Source organism: Lichenostomus cassidix, unplaced genomic scaffold, assembly GCF_008360975.1.
Source record: "Lichenostomus cassidix isolate B80296 unplaced genomic scaffold, HeHo_3.0 HiC_scaffold_38, whole genome shotgun sequence".
NCBI lineage: Eukaryota > Metazoa > Chordata > Aves > Passeriformes > Meliphagidae > Lichenostomus > Lichenostomus cassidix.
In genome coordinates this window covers 113,458-132,452 of record NW_028147440.1, presented here as the reverse complement: position 1 = coordinate 132,452, position 18,995 = coordinate 113,458, and the positions used below count along the sequence as shown (strand labels likewise).

At 62.5% G+C, this 18,995-nt stretch overlaps 4 protein-coding genes and 1 long non-coding RNA gene across 7 annotated transcripts; 2 read left to right on the top strand and 3 right to left on the bottom strand.

Annotated features, from left to right (window-relative positions):
• Positions 1-203: 203 nt before the first annotated feature.
• LOC146422837 (uncharacterized) lies at positions 204-1,725 on the bottom strand. The gene is made up of 3 exons (XR_014847763.1): positions 1,696-1,725; positions 1,074-1,437; positions 204-486 (listed from the first exon to the last, which is right to left on the bottom strand). It is a non-coding gene; the product is annotated as an uncharacterized LOC146422837 (long non-coding RNA).
• Positions 1,726-1,778: 53 nt separating this feature from the next.
• Positions 1,779-5,105, bottom strand: DBP (D-box binding PAR bZIP transcription factor). Its single transcript, XM_085045464.1, has 4 exons — positions 4,816-5,105; positions 4,368-4,566; positions 3,175-3,320; positions 1,779-2,120 (listed from the first exon to the last, which is right to left on the bottom strand). The coding sequence occupies exons 1-4, from the start codon at positions 4,918-4,920 to the stop codon at positions 1,905-1,907; spliced, it is 666 nt and encodes a 221-aa protein (XP_084901590.1). The 5' UTR covers positions 4,921-5,105; the 3' UTR covers positions 1,779-1,904.
• A 3,250-nt stretch (positions 5,106-8,355) lies between these two features.
• Positions 8,356-11,796, top strand: ZNF865 (zinc finger protein 865). Its single transcript, XM_085045473.1, has one exon. It carries the CDS (start codon positions 8,426-8,428, stop codon positions 11,648-11,650), a length of 3,225 nt encoding a protein of 1,074 aa, XP_084901599.1. The 5' UTR covers positions 8,356-8,425; the 3' UTR covers positions 11,651-11,796.
• Positions 11,797-12,472: 676 nt separating this feature from the next.
• LOC146422834 (uncharacterized) lies at positions 12,473-13,563 on the bottom strand. The gene is made up of 2 exons (XM_085045497.1): positions 12,652-13,563; positions 12,473-12,604 (listed from the first exon to the last, which is right to left on the bottom strand). Exon 1 carries the CDS (start codon positions 13,458-13,460, stop codon positions 13,002-13,004), a length of 459 nt encoding a protein of 152 aa, XP_084901623.1. The 5' UTR covers positions 13,461-13,563; the 3' UTR covers positions 12,473-12,604; positions 12,652-13,001.
• Positions 13,564-14,756: 1,193 nt separating this feature from the next.
• On the top strand, positions 14,757-18,309 carry CCDC106 (coiled-coil domain containing 106). Of its 3 annotated transcripts, XM_085045489.1 has the most exons (6): positions 14,757-15,221; positions 15,529-15,561; positions 15,901-15,957; positions 16,541-16,681; positions 17,178-17,342; positions 17,990-18,309. In XM_085045489.1, the coding sequence occupies exons 2-6, from the start codon at positions 15,537-15,539 to the stop codon at positions 18,307-18,309; spliced, it is 708 nt and encodes a 235-aa protein (XP_084901615.1). In that variant the 5' UTR covers positions 14,757-15,221; positions 15,529-15,536. The 3 variants fall into 3 exon arrangements, with proteins under 3 accessions (XP_084901615.1, XP_084901617.1, XP_084901614.1); XM_085045491.1 differs by lacking the exon at positions 14,757-15,221 and having other exon boundaries at positions 15,362-15,561; positions 15,901-15,964; XM_085045488.1 differs by lacking the exon at positions 14,757-15,221 and having other exon boundaries at positions 15,363-15,561.
• Positions 18,310-18,995: the final 686 nt, after the last annotated feature.

The following is an 18,995-nucleotide window of genomic DNA, read 5'->3' as shown; positions in this document are numbered from 1 at the left end:
GGAATTTTGGGAATTCCCAGCGCCGAGCTCCGCCTGGGATCCCAAATTCTCCTCTGGAATTCCAGCAGCTCCCCAAAATTCCCCCAAAATTCCCCAAAAAAATTCCTCCAAAATTCCCCCAAAAATTCCCCCAAAATTCCCCAAAAAATTCCCCAAAATCCCCCAAAATTTCCCAAAATTCCCCAAAATTCCCCGAAATTCCCGAATTCCGGATCTCCCTGGGTGGTTCTGGATCATCCAGGATCATTCAGATGTTTCCAAAAATGTCCCAAATGTTCCCAAAATTGTCCCAAAATTGTCCCAAATCTCCTCCAGGATCCATCCAGGCTCTTCCAGGTGTTTCCAAAATTGTCCCAAAAGTTCCCAAAAATGTCCCAAATTTCTCCTGAACCGTTCCAGATGTTTCCAAACCGATCCCAAATCTCTCAGTTCTGATCCCAAATGATCCCAAATTGATCCCAAATTGATCCCAAATTGATCCCAAATCTCTCCAGATGTTCCCAAATCTCTCCAAATGATCCCAAATTATCCCAAATCTCTCCAAATTATCCCAAATTGATCCCAAATCGATCCCAGATGTTTCCAGTTCTCTCCATTCCAATCCCAAATCGATCCCAAATCTCTCCAAACAGATCCCAAAACACTCCAGATGATCCCAAATGATCCCAAAAAGATCCCAAAATCTCAGATCTGTCTGTGCCGAGACTCATTTCTCACCAGGACAGCCTGGAACTGCTGCAGCTCTGATCCCAAAATTGATCCCAAATGATCCCAAACCATCCCAAACCTCTCCAGATTGATCCCAAACCATCCCAAATCGATCCCAATGATCCCAAACCATCCAAAATTGATCCTAAATCCCTCCAGATGTTCCCAAATCTCTCCAGATCGATCCCAAATCAATCCCAAATGATCCCAAACCATCCAAAATTGATCCCAAATGATCCCAAACCATCCCAAACCTCTCCAGATTGATCCCAAAACACCTGAAATTATCCCAAACCATCCCAAATCAATCCCAATGATCCCAACCATCCAAAATTGATCCTAAATGATCCCAAACCATCCCAAACCTCCCCAGATCGATCCCAAATCAATCCCAAATGATCCCAAACCCATTTGGGGTCTCAGATCTGTCTGTGCTGAGCCTCAAATCTCACCAGGACAGCTTGGAATCGCTGCAGCTCTGATCCCAAACCATCCCAAACCTCTCCAGATTGATCCCAAACCATCCCAAATTGATCCCAAACCCTCAGATCTGTCCATGCCGAGCCTCATTTCTGGTGAGAACACTCTGAAATCGCTGCAGCTCTGATCCCAAACCACCCCAAACCTCTCCAGATCGATCCCAAATCATCCCAAACCCTCAGATCTATCCATGCCGAGCCTCATTTCTCACCAGGACAGCTCAGAACCGCTGCAGCTCTGATCCCAAACCTCTCTGGATTGATCCCAAATGATCCCAAACCATCCCAAATCGATCCCAAACCCATTTGGGGTCTCAGATCTGTCCATGCCTAGCCTCATATCTCGCCAGCACACTCCGAAATCTCTGGAGCTCCCGTCGAGCCGCGGCCACCTCGAGGCGCAGCGCGGCGTTCTTGTGATCCCAAACCATCCCAAACCATCCCAAACCATCCCAAACCATCCCAAACCATCCCAAACCATCCCAAACCATCCCAAACCATCCCAAACCTCTCCAGATCGATCCCAAACCATCCCAAACCATCCTGAACCTCTCCAGATCAATCCCAAATGATCCCAAATGATCCCAAAACCCATTTTGGGTCTCAGATCTGTCCATGCCGAGCCTCATTTCTGGCGAGAACACTCTGAAATCGCTGCAGCTCTGATCCCAAACCATCCCAAACCTCTCCAGATCGATCCCAAACCATCCCAAAATCTCAGATCTGTCCATGCCTAGCCTCGTATCTCGCCAGAACACTCCGAAATCGCTGCAGCTCCCGTCGAGCCGCAGCCACCTCGAGGCGCAGCGCGGCGTTCTCCCTCTCCAGGAACGCTGCTCGCACCGAGATCTGGTTCTCCTTGAGGCGCCGAGCGTCCCGAGAGCGCTTGGCTGCCGCGTTGTTCCGCGAGCGACGGCTCCAGTACTTCTCGTCCTGAGGGGAGTTAATTGGGGGAATTAATTATGTAACAGGGGTCATTGGGATCGATTCCTGGGGCTCCAGTACTTCTCGTCCTGACAGGAGTTAATTGGGGGAATTAATTATGGGAATTGTGGGGATTGATCTGAGGGGTATTGGGATCAATTCCTGGGGTATTGGGATCAATTCCTGGGGCTCCAGTACTTCTCATCCTGACCAGAGTTAATTACAGGAGTTAATTACAGGAATTAATTATGGGAATTATGTGCCAGGGGATATTGGGATTGATCCCTGGGGTATTGGGATCAATTTCAGGGGTATTGGGATCAATTCCTGGGGCTCCAGTACTTCTCGTCCTGAGGGGAGTTAATTGGGGAAATTAATATAATTACGGGAATTGTGTGCCAGTGGATACTGGGATTGATCCGAGGGGATATTGGGATCGATTTCAGGGATATTGGGATCAATTCCTGGGGCTCCAGTACTTCTTCTCCTGATGGGAGTTAATTACTGGAATTAATTACAGGAATTAATTGTGTGACAGGGGATACTGGGATCAATTCCTGGGATATTGGGATCGATCTCAGGGACACTGGGATTGATCCCAAAGCCATTAGGATCCATCACAGAGAGGTGGGATCAATCCCAGACAGATTGGGATCAATCCCAGAGATATTGGGATCAATCCCGGGGATATTTGGATCAATCCCAGATCAATTGGGATCAATCCCAGAGATATTGGGATCTCCCCAGGGCACACTGGGACCCACAGCATGAACCCTGTGGATGCAAAACCCCAAAAACCTCCAAACCCCTCTCTCCCCAAAACAAACCCCAAACCCCCCAAAACAAACCCAAAACCCCCAAAACCCCCCAAAACAAACCCCAAAACCCCCAAAACAAACCCCAAAACCCACAAAACAACCCCAAACCCCCAAAACCACCCCAAAACAAACCCCAAAACCCCCAAAACCACTCAGAACAAACCCCAAACCCCCAAAACCACCCTCCCCACCCTCCCCAGCCCCGATTCCCGTGATTTTTTCGGGATTTTCCCCCAAACGCTCACCTTCTGCTCCTCGGGCACGTGCACCTTCCTGGCCTTGCGGGCGATGGGCTGCGGCCGCAGCTCGGCCTGCGAGAAGCGCAGCCGCCGCGGGTCGAAGGCGTCGGCCTCGGGCAGGACCTCCGGGGGGGGCCGGGGGGGGCCGGCGGCTGCGGGGGGAGGCGGGTCATGTCGCGATACGGGGTGGTTGTGTCGCGATACGGGGGCTGGTGTCGCGATACGGGGTGGTTATGTCGCGATATGGGGTGGTTGTGTCGTGATACAGGGAGGTTGTGTCACGATATGGGGGATGGTGTAGCGATGTGGGGGTTGGTATCGCGATATTGGGGGTGATATCGTGATATGGGGTTGTTATGTCGCGATATGGGGTGGTTGTGTCGCGATGTGGGGGTTGGTGTCGCGATACGGCGTGGTTGTGTCACAATATGGGGGCTGGTATCGCGATACAGGACGGTTGTGTCGCGATACGGGGTGGTTGTGTTGCGATGTGGGGTGGTTATGTCAAGATACGGGGTGGTTGTGTCGCGATATGGGGGTTGGTGTCACGATATGGGGCGGTTGTGTTGCAATACGGGGTGGTTGTGTCGCGATACAGGGCGGTTGTATCGCGATATGGGGAGGTTGTGTCGCGATACAGGGTGGTTATGTCGCGATACGGGGCGGTTATCGTGGCTCGGGGGGTGTTAGGGTGACGGGGAGGGCCGGGCTGGGTCGGGTTCCGTCACGAGACGGAGCGACTGTCGCGATACGCGGCGATTGTCACGACAGGGGGTTGGCTGTCGCGGATCAGGGGTGTCATGGCCATGGGGAGGGCCGGGGGCTGCAGGGCGGCGTGGGAGGAGATGGGTTATGTCGCGATATAGGGCGTGGCTATCGCGATATGGGCGTGGCTGTCACGGTTTGAGAGGTCTTAAGGCAATGGGGAGAGGCCCTGTCGCGACTGGGAGGGGGAATCCCCCCTCCCCGGGGTGTCTATCGCGACAGAACCCCGCCGGGACGCGAGGGGGCGTGGCCAAGGAGGGCGTGGCCAAGGAGGGCGCGGCCGAAGGGGGCGGGGCGTGGCTAGAAGCAGCGCGGGATCTCCCAACCCCCAAAATCCGCGTCCCTCCCCCCCATATCGCGATATCCCTCCCCATATCGCGATATCCCTCCCCTATCGCGACATCCCCTCCATATCGCGACAGCGCCGCGCTCACCCGGCGCCCTCTCGGGGGCCGCGGGCTGCTCGGGGGGGCTGGGCGGCAGTCCGTGCTCCCGCAGGAACTCATCCAGATCCACATATTCCAGCTCGCCGCCGCCGAGCGGGGGAAGGGTCGGGGGGAGCGGGGGGATTTGGGGCGAATTCGGGGGGATTTGGGGCAGGTTTTGGGGCGAGTTTTGGGGGATTTGGGGCAGGTTTTGGGGCGAATTCTGCGGGATTTGGGGCAGGTTTTGGGGCGAGTTTTGGGGCAGATTTTGGGGCGAGTTCTGCGGGATTTGGGGCAGGTTTTGGGGCGAGTTTTGGGGCAGATTTTGGGGCGAGTTCTGCGGGATTTGGGGCAGATTTTGGGGTGAATTCTGGGGGATTTGGGGCAGATTTTGGGGTGAGTTTTGGGGCAGGTTTTGGGGGATTTGGGGCAGGTTTTGGGGCGAGTTTTGGGGCAGGTTTTGGGGTGAGTTCCGGGAGGTCTGCGGGGGTCCCTGGCGCTCCCACGGCGGGATTTGGGGAGGGGGCGACACCCCCGCGAAGCCCCCGCCGGGTTCGTCCATCGCTGGGAAAAAAAAAGGGAATTTTGGGAATTCCGAAATCAGCGCCGAGAGGAGTTCGGGAGTTCCGAAATCCTCGGGAAATAACCCAAAATTCCTGCTGGAAATGCAGCGAATTGCACCCAAAATTACCCCAAAATTAATCCCCGAAATGCCCCAAATCTCCCCAAAAATGCCCCAAATCCTTCTCCAGGATGCCCCAAAATTCATCCCGAAATATTCCCCAAATCCCCCAAAATTACCCCAAAATTCATCCCCAAAATTCTCCAAATCCCCCAAAAATTACCCCAAAATTCATCCCAAAAACGCCCCAAATCCCCCCAAAAATAACCCAAATCTCCCCAAAAACCCCCCAAATCCGGGGTCACGTGCCCCCCCACGTGACCAAGCCCCACGCGTGGGTGACACGCGACACGCGGGGGGAGGGGCGGCGCACGTGCCGCGGTCACGTGGGGAGATTCCCCCCCCGCCCCTCCCCCACCCGCCCCACGTGCGGAGTGACCCCAGGTGACCCCGAAATTCGGGGATTTGGGGAGAACACCGGGAATTGGGGAATTTGGGGAATACGGGGAATTTGGGGAGAAAACGTCGGGAATTGGGGAATATTGGGAATTTGGGGATCGGGAATTTGGGGGAAAATATCGGGAATTTGGGGATCGGGAATTTGGGGAATATCGGGAATTGGGATCGGGAATTCGGGAAATATCAGGAATTTGGGAAAAAAACGCCGGGAATTGGGGAAACGCCGGGAATTTGGGATCGGGAATTTGGAGGGAATACCGGGAATTTTGGGATCGGGAATTGCCGGGAAGCAGCGGGAATTTGGGGGAAAACGGCGGTGATTTGGGGAGGAAAGAGCGGGAATCGGGAATTTGGGGAGGGGGGCGAGTGGGGGGGGAATGTGGGATCAGAAAATTGGGAGGAAACAGAGGGAATTTGGGAAAATCCCGGGAATTTGGGGAGGAGGAAATATCGGGAATTTGGGGAAATCCCGGGAATTCGGAGCGGGAATTTGGGGAGGGAGCGATACCGGGAACTGGAGCCGGGACTGGACACGGCGAGTGACCACCGGGGGGACAGCGGGGATGGACAGTGGGGGTGGACACCGGGAGTGGACACCGGGATGGACACCGGGATGGACACCGGGGGTGGACAGCGGGGATGGACACCGGGATGGACACCGCGGGTGGCCGCAGGGACCCCGCGAGCACCGCGGCTGCCCCTCCCGCCGTTCCCGGGACTCCCCGGGGGTCTCTGTCACCTCCCGCTGTCCCCCCGCTGTCCCCCGGGTCCTAGCGTCCCCCCCGATCCCGCTGTCCCCTCGCTGTCCCCATTGTCCCCCACCCGCTCCCCACCCGCTCCCGGTGCCTCCCGGTGTCCCCAGTGTCCCCTCGCTGTCCCCGCTGTCCCCATTGTCCCCCACCCGCTCCCGGTGTCCCTCCGGTGTCCCCCAATGTCCCCTCGCTGTCCCCGCTGTCCCCCACCCGCTCCCGGTGTCCCTCCGGTGTCCCCCCACCCGGTGTCCCCGCCCCGATCCCGCTGTCCCCATTGTCCCCTGGCTGTCCCCATTGTCCCCCGCTGTCCCCCATTGTCCCCCACTGTCCCCTGGCTGTCCCCCGCTGTCCCCCACCTGCTCCCGGAGTCTCCGGTCCCTCCCGGTGTTTCCCGGTTCCCGGAGCCCCGCGGGGGGCGCTGCGCCCGTGAGGGGGCGGAGCTAAAACAGGCCACGCCCCTCACAGAGCCCAGCCAATCGGAGCTCGGCCTGGCTGCAAGCCACGCCCATCGGCGGGTAAGCCCCGCCCACCCCGCGCACGCTGCGCAAAGCTGATTGGTTCTCTCGGCCCTGGCCGCGCCTTCTATGCTAATGAGGCCACGCCCCCGCACGCGCCGGGATTAGCCCCGCCCCCTCCCGCAGTCCCCGCCCCCTAGCGCCCAGCGCAGCCAATGGGAGTGCGGTGGGCGTGGCCGCGGTCAGGCGGCGCGGCCATGCGGGGGGCGTGGCCTGACCTACATTGGGCCAATGGGGAGGCGCGCGGGGGGCGTGGCCTGACCCAGTTTCTGCCAATGGGGAGGGGCGGGGCGGCGAGCACGTGGGGCCGCACGTGCCGCGGCTCTTAAAGGGGCCGCGCAGGGAATTGGGGGTTGGGCGGGGCAGGAGCGATTCCCGCCCGCTGCGCGCGACCCCGCGGGGGGAAATGACGTCACCGCCGCCCCCCTGCCCCTCCCCCACCCCCCGTTCCCGCGGGATGACGTCATCCCCGCCGCGGGGCGTGGCCAGCCGGGATCGCCGGCTCTGATTGGTCGGTTTCGGGGGGTTCAGCCCCCCCGCTGCCCCCCGGGCTCCGCCGCCATCTTGGCTGAGGGCAGCGCCGCCATCTTGTCTCCGGCCGCCATCTTGGGGCGCCGCCGCCATCTTTGATGAGGGCAGAGCTCCCCCCGCGCGCTCCCGGCGCTTCCCGGGGCTCCCGGCGCCGCTCCGGTGCACCGGGGGAGGAGCGAGGATTCCCCGCCGCGCCCCGGAGCGGCTCCGGTGCTGCCGCGGGGGATTGTGGGGCGGAAAGGGCGGGTCGGGCCCGCCTCACGTGATCCGAGGGACATTTCCGCTTCCGGCGGGGGCGGCGCGTCCGGCCCGTCCGGCCGTGAGGGCTGCGGGAGGGACCGGGATAAACCGGGATAAACCGGGACAAACCGGGACAAACCGGGCCTTACCGGGACAGACCGGCACCGCCAGGTGAGCCACTCCCCCTGCCCAGCTCCGCTCTCGGCGCTCCTCAACCTCCCCGCGGCGCTGAGTGACCCCCGAGCCTTCATCCTCCCTCAGCGCTGAGGGAATCGCAGCCTTTCCCCCCTCAGGGACCACCGACCTTCTCCCCTCAGGGCTGAGCAACTGCTGCCGTTTTTCCCCTCAGGGCTGAGTGATCTCCGACTTTTTTCCCCTCAGGAGACCCCCGGCCATGTCCCCCTCAGGGCTGGCAGACCTCCGACCTTTTTCCTCTCAGGGCTAAAGGAATTCCCAGCCTTTTCCCTCTCAGGGATTCCCTTTCCCCCCTCAGGGATTCCCAGCCTTTTCCCCCCTCAGAGACCCCCGGCCATTTCCCCGCTCAGGGCTGAGGGATTCCCAGCTTTTCCCCCTCAGGGGACCCCCGGCTTTTTCCCCTCAGAGATCCCCAGCTTTTTCCCCTCAGGGCTGAGGGATTCCCAGCCTTTTCCCCTCAGGAGAGCCCCGGCCATTTCCCCCTCAGGGCTGGCAGATCTCCGACCTTTTTCCCCTCAGGGCTGAGAGACATCCAGCCTTCATCTCCCCCTCAGGGACCCCCGGCTTTTTCCCCTCAGAGATCCCCAACGTTTTCCCCTCAGGGCTGAGGGATTCTCGGCCTTTTCCCCCCTCAGGGACCCCCGGCTTTCCCCCTCAGGGCTGAAGGATTCCCTTTTCCCCTCAGGGACCCCCGGCTTTCCCCCCTCAGGGCTGATCCCGCTCTCCCCCCGGAGCCGCCGGCGTCCCGCGGTGATGGAGGCGAACGTGAGCGACGAGAGCAGCCACTTCCCGGCGTACCCCTTCGATTTCCTGGACTTCCTGACGCACCAGCGCCCCGAGCCCCCCGAGCCCTTCGAGCCGCCGGCCAAGGCCGTGCCGCTGCCCCCGCCGCCCTTCGAGTACCCCGGCCCGGCCGCCGCCTTCGACCGCAGCCTGCTCCCCAAGCACAAACCCGACCCTTCCTCCTCCTCCTCATCCTCCTCCTCGTCCCAGCCGCACCCCAAGAAGCCGGAGGGCTCCCTGGTGGGCTCCCCGTTCCCCACCCCGCCCCTGCCGCCCCCTCCCCAGCCGCTCTTCGAGACCCCCGCCGCCTTCCCCGCCCCGCAGTGGGGCATCGTGGACCTCTCCGGCCACCAGCACCTCTTCGGCGGGCTGAAGCGCGGCGCGGTGACCGCGGCGGTGTCCACCCCGGCGGTGTCCAGCCCTCCGGCCGAGGCCAAGGAGGAGCGCAGCTACTTCCGGCGGCTCAAGTACCTGGTGGAGCGGCGCTTCCCGTGCGCGGCGTGTCCCAAATCCTTCAAGCAGGCGTCGCACCTGGTGCAGCACATGCAGGCGCACGGCGCGGGCGACGCCCGGCCCTACGAGTGCCGCACCTGCGGCCGGACCTACAGCCACGGCTCCAGCCTGGTGCGGCACCGCCGCTGCCACCGCGACGCCGGGGAGGAGACGGGCGGCGCCGCGGCCGCCAGGGCCACCGGGGCCGGCTTGGCGGTGGCCAACGGGGTCGGCGGGGTGACCGGCGGGGTGACCAACGTCAGCGCGGTGGTCAACGGGGTCAACGTGGCACCCAGCGGGGTCAACGCGGCGGCCAACCCCTTGGCCGGAGCGGTCAGTGCAGTGACCAACGTCAACGCGATGTCCAATGGGGTGAATGCTTTAGCTGGAGTGGTCAGCGCAGTGACCAACGTCAACGCCGCGGCCAGTGGGGTCAACGCGACGCCCGGAGTCAACGCGGTGGCCACTGGGGTCAACACTGTGGCCAGTGGGGTCAATGCGGTGACCAGTGGGGTCAACGTGGTGGCTAGTGGGGTCAACACTGTGGCCAGTGGGGTCAACGCCATGGCCAATGTCAACGCGGCACCCAGCGGGGTCAATGCAGTGACCAATGGGGTCAACGCGGTGACCAACGGGATCAACACAGTGGCCAGTGGGGTCAACGCAGTGGCCAGTGTCACCTCGACACCCAACAGAGTCAACGCTCTGCGTGGTGTCAGCGCGTCGCCCGCTGGGGTCAGTGCCGGACACACCGCGGCCACAGGGTCACCCCCCGGGGTCACCGCGTCCCCCGCCGTCACCGCGGCGCCCAACGGCGTCACCGCCCTGCCCGCCGGCGTGGCCGTGGCGACCAACGGGGTCAACCTGGTGGCTCCCGGGGTGGCCGTGGCGCCGGGCGGGGTGGTGGCCGTGCCCAACGGGGTGATCCCGGTGCCCAGCGGGGTGCTCCTGGCGCCCGGCGCCGTGCCGCTGGCTCCGGTCGGGGTGCCGGTGGCGCCGGGCGGCCCCGGGGCGTCGCCGGGCGCCGAGGGGCCGTTCACCTGCCCGCTGTGCTGGAAAGCCTTCAAGAAGCCGAGCCACCTGGCGCAGCACCAGATCATCCACACCGGCGAGAAGCCCTTCAGCTGCGCCGCCTGCGGCCGCAGCTTCAACCGCCGCGAGAGCCTCACGCGCCACGTCAAGACCCACGCGGGGCTGCGGCGCGTGCCGTGCCCCGTCTGCGGCAAGGAGTTCCGCGACGCGGCGTACCTGCTGCGGCACCAGGTGAGCCACGGCGCGCCGCGCCCCGCCCACCGCTGCGACGTGTGCGGCAAGGCCTACGCCGCGCCCCAGAGCCTGCTGCGGCACCGCCGCGCCCACGACGGCCGCGGGGACAACGCCGCCGCCAAAGCCGTCCCCGCGGGGCCGGGCGCGGCCGGGCGCAGCTTCGGGTGCGCGGTGTGCGGCCGGGCGTTCGGGCGGCGCGAGACGCTGCGGCGGCACGAGAGGATCCACACCGGGGAGAAGCCGCACGAGTGCGCCGTGTGCGGGAAGCGCTTCCGCGAGTCGTTCCACCTGCGCAAGCACCGCGTGGTGCACACCCGCGAGCGGCCCTACCGCTGCGAGCTCTGCGGCAAGACCTTCGGCTACCCGCAGAGCCTGACGCGGCACCGCCAGGTGCACCGCCTGCCGCCCGGCCCCACCGACCGCCCCGCCCCGCCCGCGCCCGCGCTGGGCTGCGGCTCCTGCGGGCAGCGCTTCCCCGACCTGCTGCGCGCCGTGGCGCACAAGGAGGCGCCGGCGGCGCCGGGCGAGCGGCCGCAGGGCTGCGACACCTGCGGCCAGGTGTTCGGCTTCCTGGAGAACCTGGTGTGGCACCGCCTGGTGCACCCGGCCGAGCGCGCCGCGCCGCCGTCCCTCCCCGGCGCCGAGGTGACCGTGCCACCCGACCGGCCGCCGGCCGCGCCTGGCACCGAGCGCTTCGCCTGCGGCACCTGCGGCCAGAGCTTCAAGCGCTTCCTGGCGCTGGTGACCCACAAGTACGTCCACCTGGCGCGGCCGCGGCGCCCCCCGGCCTGCGGGGCCTGCGGGAGGCGCTGCGCCGGCGCCTACGAGCTGCTGCTGCACCGCCGGCGGCACCTGCGGCGGCGACCCTCGGCCTGCGGCGCCTGCGGCCGGCGCTTCTGGGCGGCCGCGCTGCTCCGGCGCCACCGCCGCTGCTGCCCCGCCCGGCGCCGGCCGTTCCGCTGCCCCACCTGCGGCCGGGCCTTCCTGCGGCCGCTGGCCCTGCGGCGGCACCGCGCCGCCCACCGCCGCCCGCTGCGCTGCCCGCTCTGCGCCAAGCGCTTCCCCCACGCCGCCGGCCTGGCCGAGCACCAGCGCCGCCACCGTCCGGCCCGGCCGCGGCGCTGCCGGACCTGCGGGGAGACGTTCCGCTCGCGCTCCGACCTGCTGGAGCACCGGCGAGGCCACCTGGGCGAGGAGGTGTATCGCTGCGAGAGGTGCGGCAAGAGCTTCTTCTACCTGTGCTCCATCCTGCGCCACCAGCGCTGCCACCGCCGCCAGCGCCGCTGCCCCTGCTGCCCCCGGCGCTTCGCCGACGCGCGGCTGCTGCGGCGACACCTGGCCGGACACGGCGAGGCCGGGCGGCCGGCCGGCTGCCAGGGGCTGCGGCCGCGGCGCGACGAGGGGACGACGGCGATGGCAGCAGGGCAGGGGGAGTGAGGGTTGGGGACGCGGTGGGACACGGACGAGGCGTGGCTCGAGCGGTGGGACAGCACTTGGAATGGCCCAGAATGGCTTCTTGTGGCCCAGAATGGCTCATCGTACCCAAAACAGCTCATCCTAGCCCAAAACGGCTCATCCTGGCCCATCGTGGACTCACCACGAGGTGACACCAACCCAGCCCTGTCACTTCAGCCCTGCCGGACAGCTGGACATGGCCACGCCCACTCGGGACACTGCCGTCACCCCCAGCTGGACACTCGAGTCGCCCCACCCCCCCCCGGGCTGCAATGTCCGAAATGAACTCTGTGCTCCTGGCCCCTCCCCCACCCTGGGGGGGTCCGAGGGGGGAGGGGCAGGGGAGGGGCAGGGCGGGGGAGGGGCTGCGGCCGCGCTGTACGGATCAAACCGGATCGAACCGGAACGAACCGGAATAAACCGGAGCGACCGCGGGCGTCGATGGGCTGGGCTGGTCATGGATGGGCTGGGCTGGTCAGCTGGGGCTGGTCAGCTGGGGTTGGTCACTTTGGGGATGGGTTGGCCTTGGTTGGTCAGCTGCGGTTGATCACTGGGTTGGATGAAGGGTCAGCCAATTGGTCAGTTGGTCAGTTGATCCATGGGTGAGTCGGGTGTGGGGTCACTTGGGGGTCACTGGGTCAGTTTGTGGGGTCACTCTGGGGTCACTATGGGGTCACTCTGGGGTCACTGGGTCAGGTCAGTTTGAGGGGTCACTGTGGGGTCACTCAGTGGTCACTCAGCCCGGGTTGCCTGATGTCCCCACGGCCCCTCCCCCCCCACGGGACACCACGAGAGAAACAGAAAAAACAAAACTCAGGTTTTTAATAATTAAAAAAAACAACATCGAGGTGGAGCTCAGCCCAGGACACGGCAAGGACAAGGCCACCGTCCCTGGGGTCACTGTCCCCTTGTGTCCCCAGCCCCAGGGCCACCACCCTGCGTGTCCCCAGGGCCACCACCCCGCGTGTCCCCAGGGCCACCACCCTGCGTGTCCCCAGGGCCACCATCTGCATGTCCCCAGGGCCACCATCTGCGGTGACACCAAGCCCAGGGCAATCACTGCTCAATGGCAATGTCCATCCACACCATCTCTGTCCACTCTGACCAGCCATCACTGTCCCTCCACGCCAGTGTCCATGACCACCATTCCTCCGTGTCCCAAATGTCCTTGGCCACCGTTCCATGTCCCAAATGTCCTTGGCCACCATCCTTTCATGTCCCAATTGTCCTTGGCCACTGTCCATCCACACCACCATCTGCGGCCACCATCCCTCCACACCCCAACCATCCTTGGCCGCTGTCCATCCCCCGGCCACCGCCCGGCCGCGTCCCCTCAGGCCACCTCCCCGCCGTCCCCGTGCTTCCTGCGGCGGTGCCTCTGCAGGGTGTTCCTGTCCCCAAACCGCAGGGGACACTGCGGACAGCCGAACGGCCGCTCGCCGCTGTGCACGCGCTGGTGCTGCGCCAGCTCCCCGGCGTCGCGGCACCGGCGGGGACAGAGGGGACAGCCGAGCGGCTTGGCGCTGTCGCCGTGCGTGAAGCGGTGTCGCTCGAGGTGCGAGGAGCGCTTGAAGGCTTTCCCGCAGGCGCGGCACACGTGCGGCTTGTGCGGCGAGTGCGCGATGCTGTGCCGCTGCAGGTACGACAGGTACGCGAAGCTGCGGCCGCACTCCGGACACGCGAACGCGCGCCGCTGACCGCCGGACACCCCGCTGGTCACTCCGCTGGTCACCCCGCCGGTCACCCCGCTGGTCACCCCGCTGGTCACCCCGGCGGTCACTCCGGCGGTCATCTCGGGGGTCTCGGCCACCAGCACGGTGTAGGGCAGCCCTTGGCTGTCGATCAGCAGGTAGCGGCCGGGCGAGGGGGGAGGGGGAGGGGAGGAGGGGGTTGGGGTTGGGGGAGGGCGGGGGAGGGAGCGGGGAGGGGCGGGGGGTGACGTCAGGGGCTGCGGGGAGAGAAGGGGCGGTTAGGGGGTCCCAAAAATCAGTGCGGGAGTTTTGGGAACCCTAAAGCTAGTGTGGGGATTTTGGGGGGAATTCGGGGGGTTTTGGGGCATCAGGAATTAATGGCGGAATTTGGGAATCCCAGGAATTAATTAGTGGGGATTTGGGGTCCCGAAAATTAGTGAGAGGAAATTTTGGGAACCCAGGAATTAGTGGGAATTTTAGGGTCCCGGTAATTAACGGGGTAATTTTGAACTCCCAGTAATTAGGGGGAGAATTTGGGAGTCCCGGTAATTAATGGGGTAATTTTGAAATCCTAGTAATTAGTGGGGATTTTAGGGTCCCAGGAATTAGTGAAGATTTTGGGGGTCCCAGGAATTAGCGGGCATTTTAGGGTCCCAGTAATTAGGGTGGACTTTGGGAATCCCGCTAATTAACGGGGTAATTTCGAACTCCCGGCAATTAACGGGGTAATTCTGCAGTCCCAGCAATTAGCGGGGATTTTGGGGTCCCAGCGACGGGATCGGGGGGATTTTGGGGTCCCAGCAGTGGGATCGGGGGGTTTCAGCCCCCCAGCTGTGCCACCCCACCCAGGGGTGTCCCGGAAATGGGGAGGGGGCTCCTCCGCGCTCCCCGCCGCCCCCTCCCCAACTCTCCCGGTACCTCCCGGCGCCGCCGCGCCCCGCGCCCCACTTGGGGCCCTTCATGGCCTCTCCGCCGCCGCGGGGGTCTCCTCGGGCTCCGGGGGGCTCGGGGGGTCGCGGGGGGTCGCGGGGGGTCTCCGTTCCGGGGTCCCGGTGGGGGTTGGGGCTCAGCGGGGGGGGCTCGGCGCGGCTCGGTGCCGCAGCGTTTGCGCTCCGGCTGGAAACAAACGGAGCCGCGCGCGATGCAGTTCCGCCTCCCCTGCGCCCCCCTAAGCCCCCTCCCCAAATCCCCGCTAAACGCCCCCGGGACCCCCAAAACCCCCCCGGGACCCCCCGGGACCCCCAGAAACCCCCCGAGACCCCGAGATGGGGACAATGAGGGGGTTGAGCGCTTTAAACCCCCCCTCCCGCACCACCCCCTCCGCGGGTTTTTTTGGGGAGGGGTGTCCCCTCGCCCCTCCCCCACCCGTGCGCCCCCCTCAATTCCCTCAATTTCCTCAATTCGCCTCTTTTCCACTCTTTTTTCCCCTTATTTTCGCCCCCCAGGGGAATTTTCGGCATTTTTCGGCAAACTCCGCGCTCGGAATTTGCCGACGCTCCCCGGGCCGGGCGCGCTCAGGGAGCGTCGCGCAAGAGCCAAACCGAAACTGCGCCGAAAAAAAACCGAAAAAGAGCCGAAAAATTCCGCGGGGGGGGCTGGGGGGTTAAAAAGGGGAGGGGGCTTCACCGCAACCTCTCCGCACCCCCTCGAGCCCCCTCCCCAAATTGCCTCCCCCCCCCGCCGTGGTTTTCGGCTCTCCCGAGGTTTCGCTCCTTGCAGAAGATCCCCGAGCGCGGTGAGAACGACCCCTCCCCAAAATGGGGACCCCGCCCCAAAATAGCGACCCCGCCCCAAAATCCGGACCCCCCCGAAACGGAGACCAAAACCCCTAAAACCCCGCGGGATTCCCTCAGGGAGACGCGGTTTGGGGCTAATTTGGGGAGGGGTCTGCGGGATTTGGGGTCCCTAATTTGGGGAGGGGTCTGCAGGATTTGGGGGTTTTGAAAGGTCCCTAATTTGGGGAGGGGTCTGCAGGATTTGGGGTCCCTAATTTGGGGAGGGGTCTCGGTTTGGGGGCGAGAACTGGGGAGAGTCTCCGATTTTGGGGGAATTTTGGGGAGGGGTCGCGAAGATTCGGGATTTTCCGGGGATTTTGGGAGTCCCGGATTTTTGGGGAGGGGTCTCACGGATTTTGGGGTCCCAAATTTTGGGGTCTCCCCCCCCCCGCAGTTCCCGCCATGGCTGAGAGGCGCCGCCGAGCCGGTAGGGATTTTGGGGAGGGGGCGGGGAGGATTTTGGGGACATTGGGGGAATTTTGGGGATCTCTGGGGGATTTTGGGGACCTCTGGGGGATTTTGGGGAGGGGTCGCAGGGGCGAGGGAGGCGGGGGATTTGGGGGGCGGAACCCGAATTTTGGGGGGTTTGTGGGAATTTCAGGGTGATTTTGGGGGAATTTTGAGGAGGTTTTAGGGTGGTTTTGGGGGGGATTTTGGGGATGTTTCGGGGGAATTTTGGGGTGATTTTTGGGGCGATTTTTGAGGGGATTGTGGGGGAATTTTGGGGTATTTTTGGGAGGTTTTGGGGTCACTTTTCCCCCCTCAGTGAAGACGGATGAAGACCCCCAGGCTGAAGCTCCTCCCCCCTCCTGCAGCCCCCAAGGTTTGGGGCATTTTGGGCGATTTTGGGGCATTTTGGGCGATTTTGGGGCAATTTGGGCTCCCTGAGCTTTTGGGGTCAATTGGGGGATTTTTGGGTGGATTTTGGGGAACCCCTGAGCTCGGGGGTTTTGTGGGATGATTTTTTTTTTATTATTATTGAGAGTTTTTTGGGGTTTTTTGGGTTTTTTTTGGGGAATCTTCGTGGGAATTTTGGGGGTTTTGGGAGGATTTTTGGGGCTTCTTTTGGGATATTTTTCTGGGATTTTTGGGGTTCCTGAATTCGGGTTTTTCGGGAAGGTTTTGTTGGATTTCTGTGGGGTTTTTTGGGGAGGTTCTGTTGGATTTTTATGGGGATTTTTGATGAAATTTTGCGGGACTTTTTGCGGGATTTTTTTGAGGAAGTTTTGCGGGATTTCCATGGGATTTTTTTAATGAAATCCTGCAGGATTTCAGTGGGATTTTTTTGATGATTTCCATGGGGTTTTTTTAATGAACTTCTGTGTGATTTTTACGGGATTTTTTTGAGGATCTTGTTCAGATTTCCATGGGGTTTTTTTTGGGGATTCTCTGATTTTTTCCCGCAGATCTCTCTGCCCTGAGGGCTCAGCTGGCTTTGGCTCTGGAGCGCCAGGAGTGGATGAGGAGGAGAATTCAGGATTTGGAGGAGGAAAGAAACTTCCTGAGGACTCAGCTGGGGAACCTCATTGGGGGAGGGAGAGGAGCAGGTCTGGGGACCTTGGGGACAAACTGGGGACCTTGGGGACAATGGGGAGCTTGGGGACAAATTGGGGACTTTGGGGACAAACTGGGGACTTTGGGGACAAATTGGGGACTTTGGGGACAAATTGGGGACTTCGGGGACAAACTGGGGACTTTGGGGACAAATTGGGGACTTTGGGGACATTGAGGGATTTGGGGACATTGGGGATATTGAGGGATTTGGGGGACAATGGAGACATTGGGAGAATTTGGGGACAGTGAGGATATTGGAGGAATTTGGGGACTTTGGGGGATATTGGGGGATTTGGGGACATTGGGGGAATTTGGGGACTTTGGGGACATTGGGATATTAGGGAACCCTGAAGGCATTTGGGGACATTGAGGGGATTTGGGACATTGGGGACACTTTGGGGACACTTTGGGGACACTTTGGGGACGTTGTGGGGGATTTGGGACGTTCCAGGTGACCCCACGGTGTCCCTAACTCTGTCCTCCCCCCAGAGCCGCCCTGGTGGCCCCGAGGGACAGCGGAGGGGACAGCCGGTGACAGTGCCACCCCGCCGGTGTCCCCAGGCCACCCCCAGGACGCGCCCAGCCCCCCCCAGGCCAGCGGCAGCTCTCGGCGCAGGGGGGGAGGAGCAGCGAGGCCGTGCGAGAGACAGCGGGGTGGGTGACATTGGGGACATTGGGGACACCATGGGGACATTGGGGACAGTATGCCTGGGGACAGCCTGGGGACAGCCTGGGGACACTGGGGACATTGGGGACAGTATGCCTGGGGACATACTGGGGACATTGGGGACACACCGGGGACAGCCTGGGGACAGCCTGGGGACACCCTGGGGACATTGGGGACACTTTGGGGACACCCTGGGGACATTGGGGACACTCTGGGGACACATTGGGGACACTGGGGACACCTTGGGGACATTGGGGACACACCAGGGACACTCTGGGGACGCTTTGGGGACAGCAGAACATTACCGGGGACACTGGGGGTGTCCCTGTTCCCTGTCCTTGATTTCCCCGAAGTCCCTGATGTCCCCAAAAATCCCATTTTTCCCCATTTTCCCGCACTCTGCGGGTGTCCTCTCCCGGTCCCGCCGGGTTCTCCCCATCCCAATTTCCCCTATTTTTTCCCGGTTTTCCCGATTTTCCCAATTTCTCCCTTTTTTCCCAATTTCTCCCGTTTTTCCCCAGTCCGCGATGCCGAAGGTGTCCTCCGCCGCTACCAGCGCGTTCTCCGCACCTTCCAGCGGCTGTTCCCATCCCGATTTTCCCAATTTCTCCCATTTTTTCCCCATTTTCCCCAGTCAGGGATGCCGAGGGCGTTCTCCGCCGCTACCAGCGCGTTCTCCGCACCTTCCAGCGGCTGCGCTCCATGAGCGGCGCGTTCCGGCAGCACCGCGTTGACCGCAACACCGTGGCGCTGACCACGCCGATCGCCGAGCTGCGCCTCGTGGCGCCCGAGAAGCTGCGCGAGGTGGGCGAGTTCGACCCCGCCAAGGAGCGCCTGCTGGACTACTCGCGGCGCTGCTTCCAAGCGCTGGACCCCGAGACGCTGCGCAAGGTGCAGGAGCTGAAGCGCAGCAAGCTGCTGCTGCCCATCACCTACCGCTTCAAAAAGAACTGAATCCGCCCCAAAAACGGACCGCGGGGCGGGCGGGGCTGATCGGGATCCCAAAATTCTCCTGGGGATCCTCAGCTCGTCCCAAAGCCCGGAGCTGCTGCTGCTGCCTGTCGCTTGGAGCGCTGAGAATCCCGGAAATCATCCCGAAATTCCCTTAAAAATCATCCCAAAATCCAACCGGAAATCATCCCGAAATCCCCTTTAAAATCATCCCAAAATCCCTTAAAATCATCCCGAAATCCCCTTAAAATCATCCCGAAATCCCTTAAAATAATTCCGAAATCCCCATAAATCATCCCAAAATCCTTTAAAACCATCCCGGGAACCCCCTGACCCCCCAGACCCCCCGGGCTCGGGCTGGGGGTCCCGGGGAGGGGCGCTGGGGTGTCTCGAGGGGAAAATGTACCGAAATCACCCCAAAAAGAGGCGGAAAACGGCGAATAAACGGCGGCGAAAGTCGCCAGATTTGGTCACGGCGCGAGAATTGCTTCGGGGCGGGGCGGGAGCGGCGGAAAGAGCCGAGCGGCGGCGGAAAAGCGCGAATAGCGGCGGAAAAGCGCGAGTAGTGACGGAAAAGCACGGATAGTGACGGAAAAGCACGAGTAGTGACGGAAATCGGCGAGCAGAGACGGGAAGCCACGAGCAGTGCCGGGAAGCTCCGAAGAGCGGCGGAAAGCGCCGAGCGCGGC

Bases quoted from the DNA above. Each gene is read 5' to 3' on its own strand.
- LOC146422834 (XM_085045497.1), bottom strand. From the start codon at position 13,460: ATGACCGCCGGAGTGACCGCCGGGGTGACCAGCGGGGTGACCAGCGGG.
- ZNF865 (XM_085045473.1), top strand. From the start codon at position 8,426: ATGGAGGCGAACGTGAGCGACGAGAGCAGCCACTTCCCGGCGTACCCC.
- DBP (XM_085045464.1), bottom strand. From the start codon at position 4,920: ATGGACGAACCCGGCGGGGGCTTCGCGGGGGTGTCGCCCCCTCCCCAA. The intron at 4,567-4,815 runs CTGCCCCAAAAC...TCGCCCCAAAAC, and splicing joins CCCGGAACTCACCCCAAAAC to CTGCCCCAAATCCCCCAAAA. The intron at 3,321-4,367 runs GTGAGCGCGGCG...CTCCCCCCGCAG, and splicing joins GGCCCCCGAGAGGGCGCCGG to CCGCCGGCCCCCCCCGGCCC.
- CCDC106 (XM_085045489.1), top strand. From the start codon at position 15,537: ATGGCTGAGAGGCGCCGCCGAGCCG. The intron at 15,958-16,540 runs GTTTGGGGCATT...TTTTTCCCGCAG, and splicing joins CCCCTCCTGCAGCCCCCAAG to ATCTCTCTGCCCTGAGGGCT. The intron at 16,682-17,177 runs GTCTGGGGACCT...TCCTCCCCCCAG, and splicing joins TGGGGGAGGGAGAGGAGCAG to AGCCGCCCTGGTGGCCCCGA.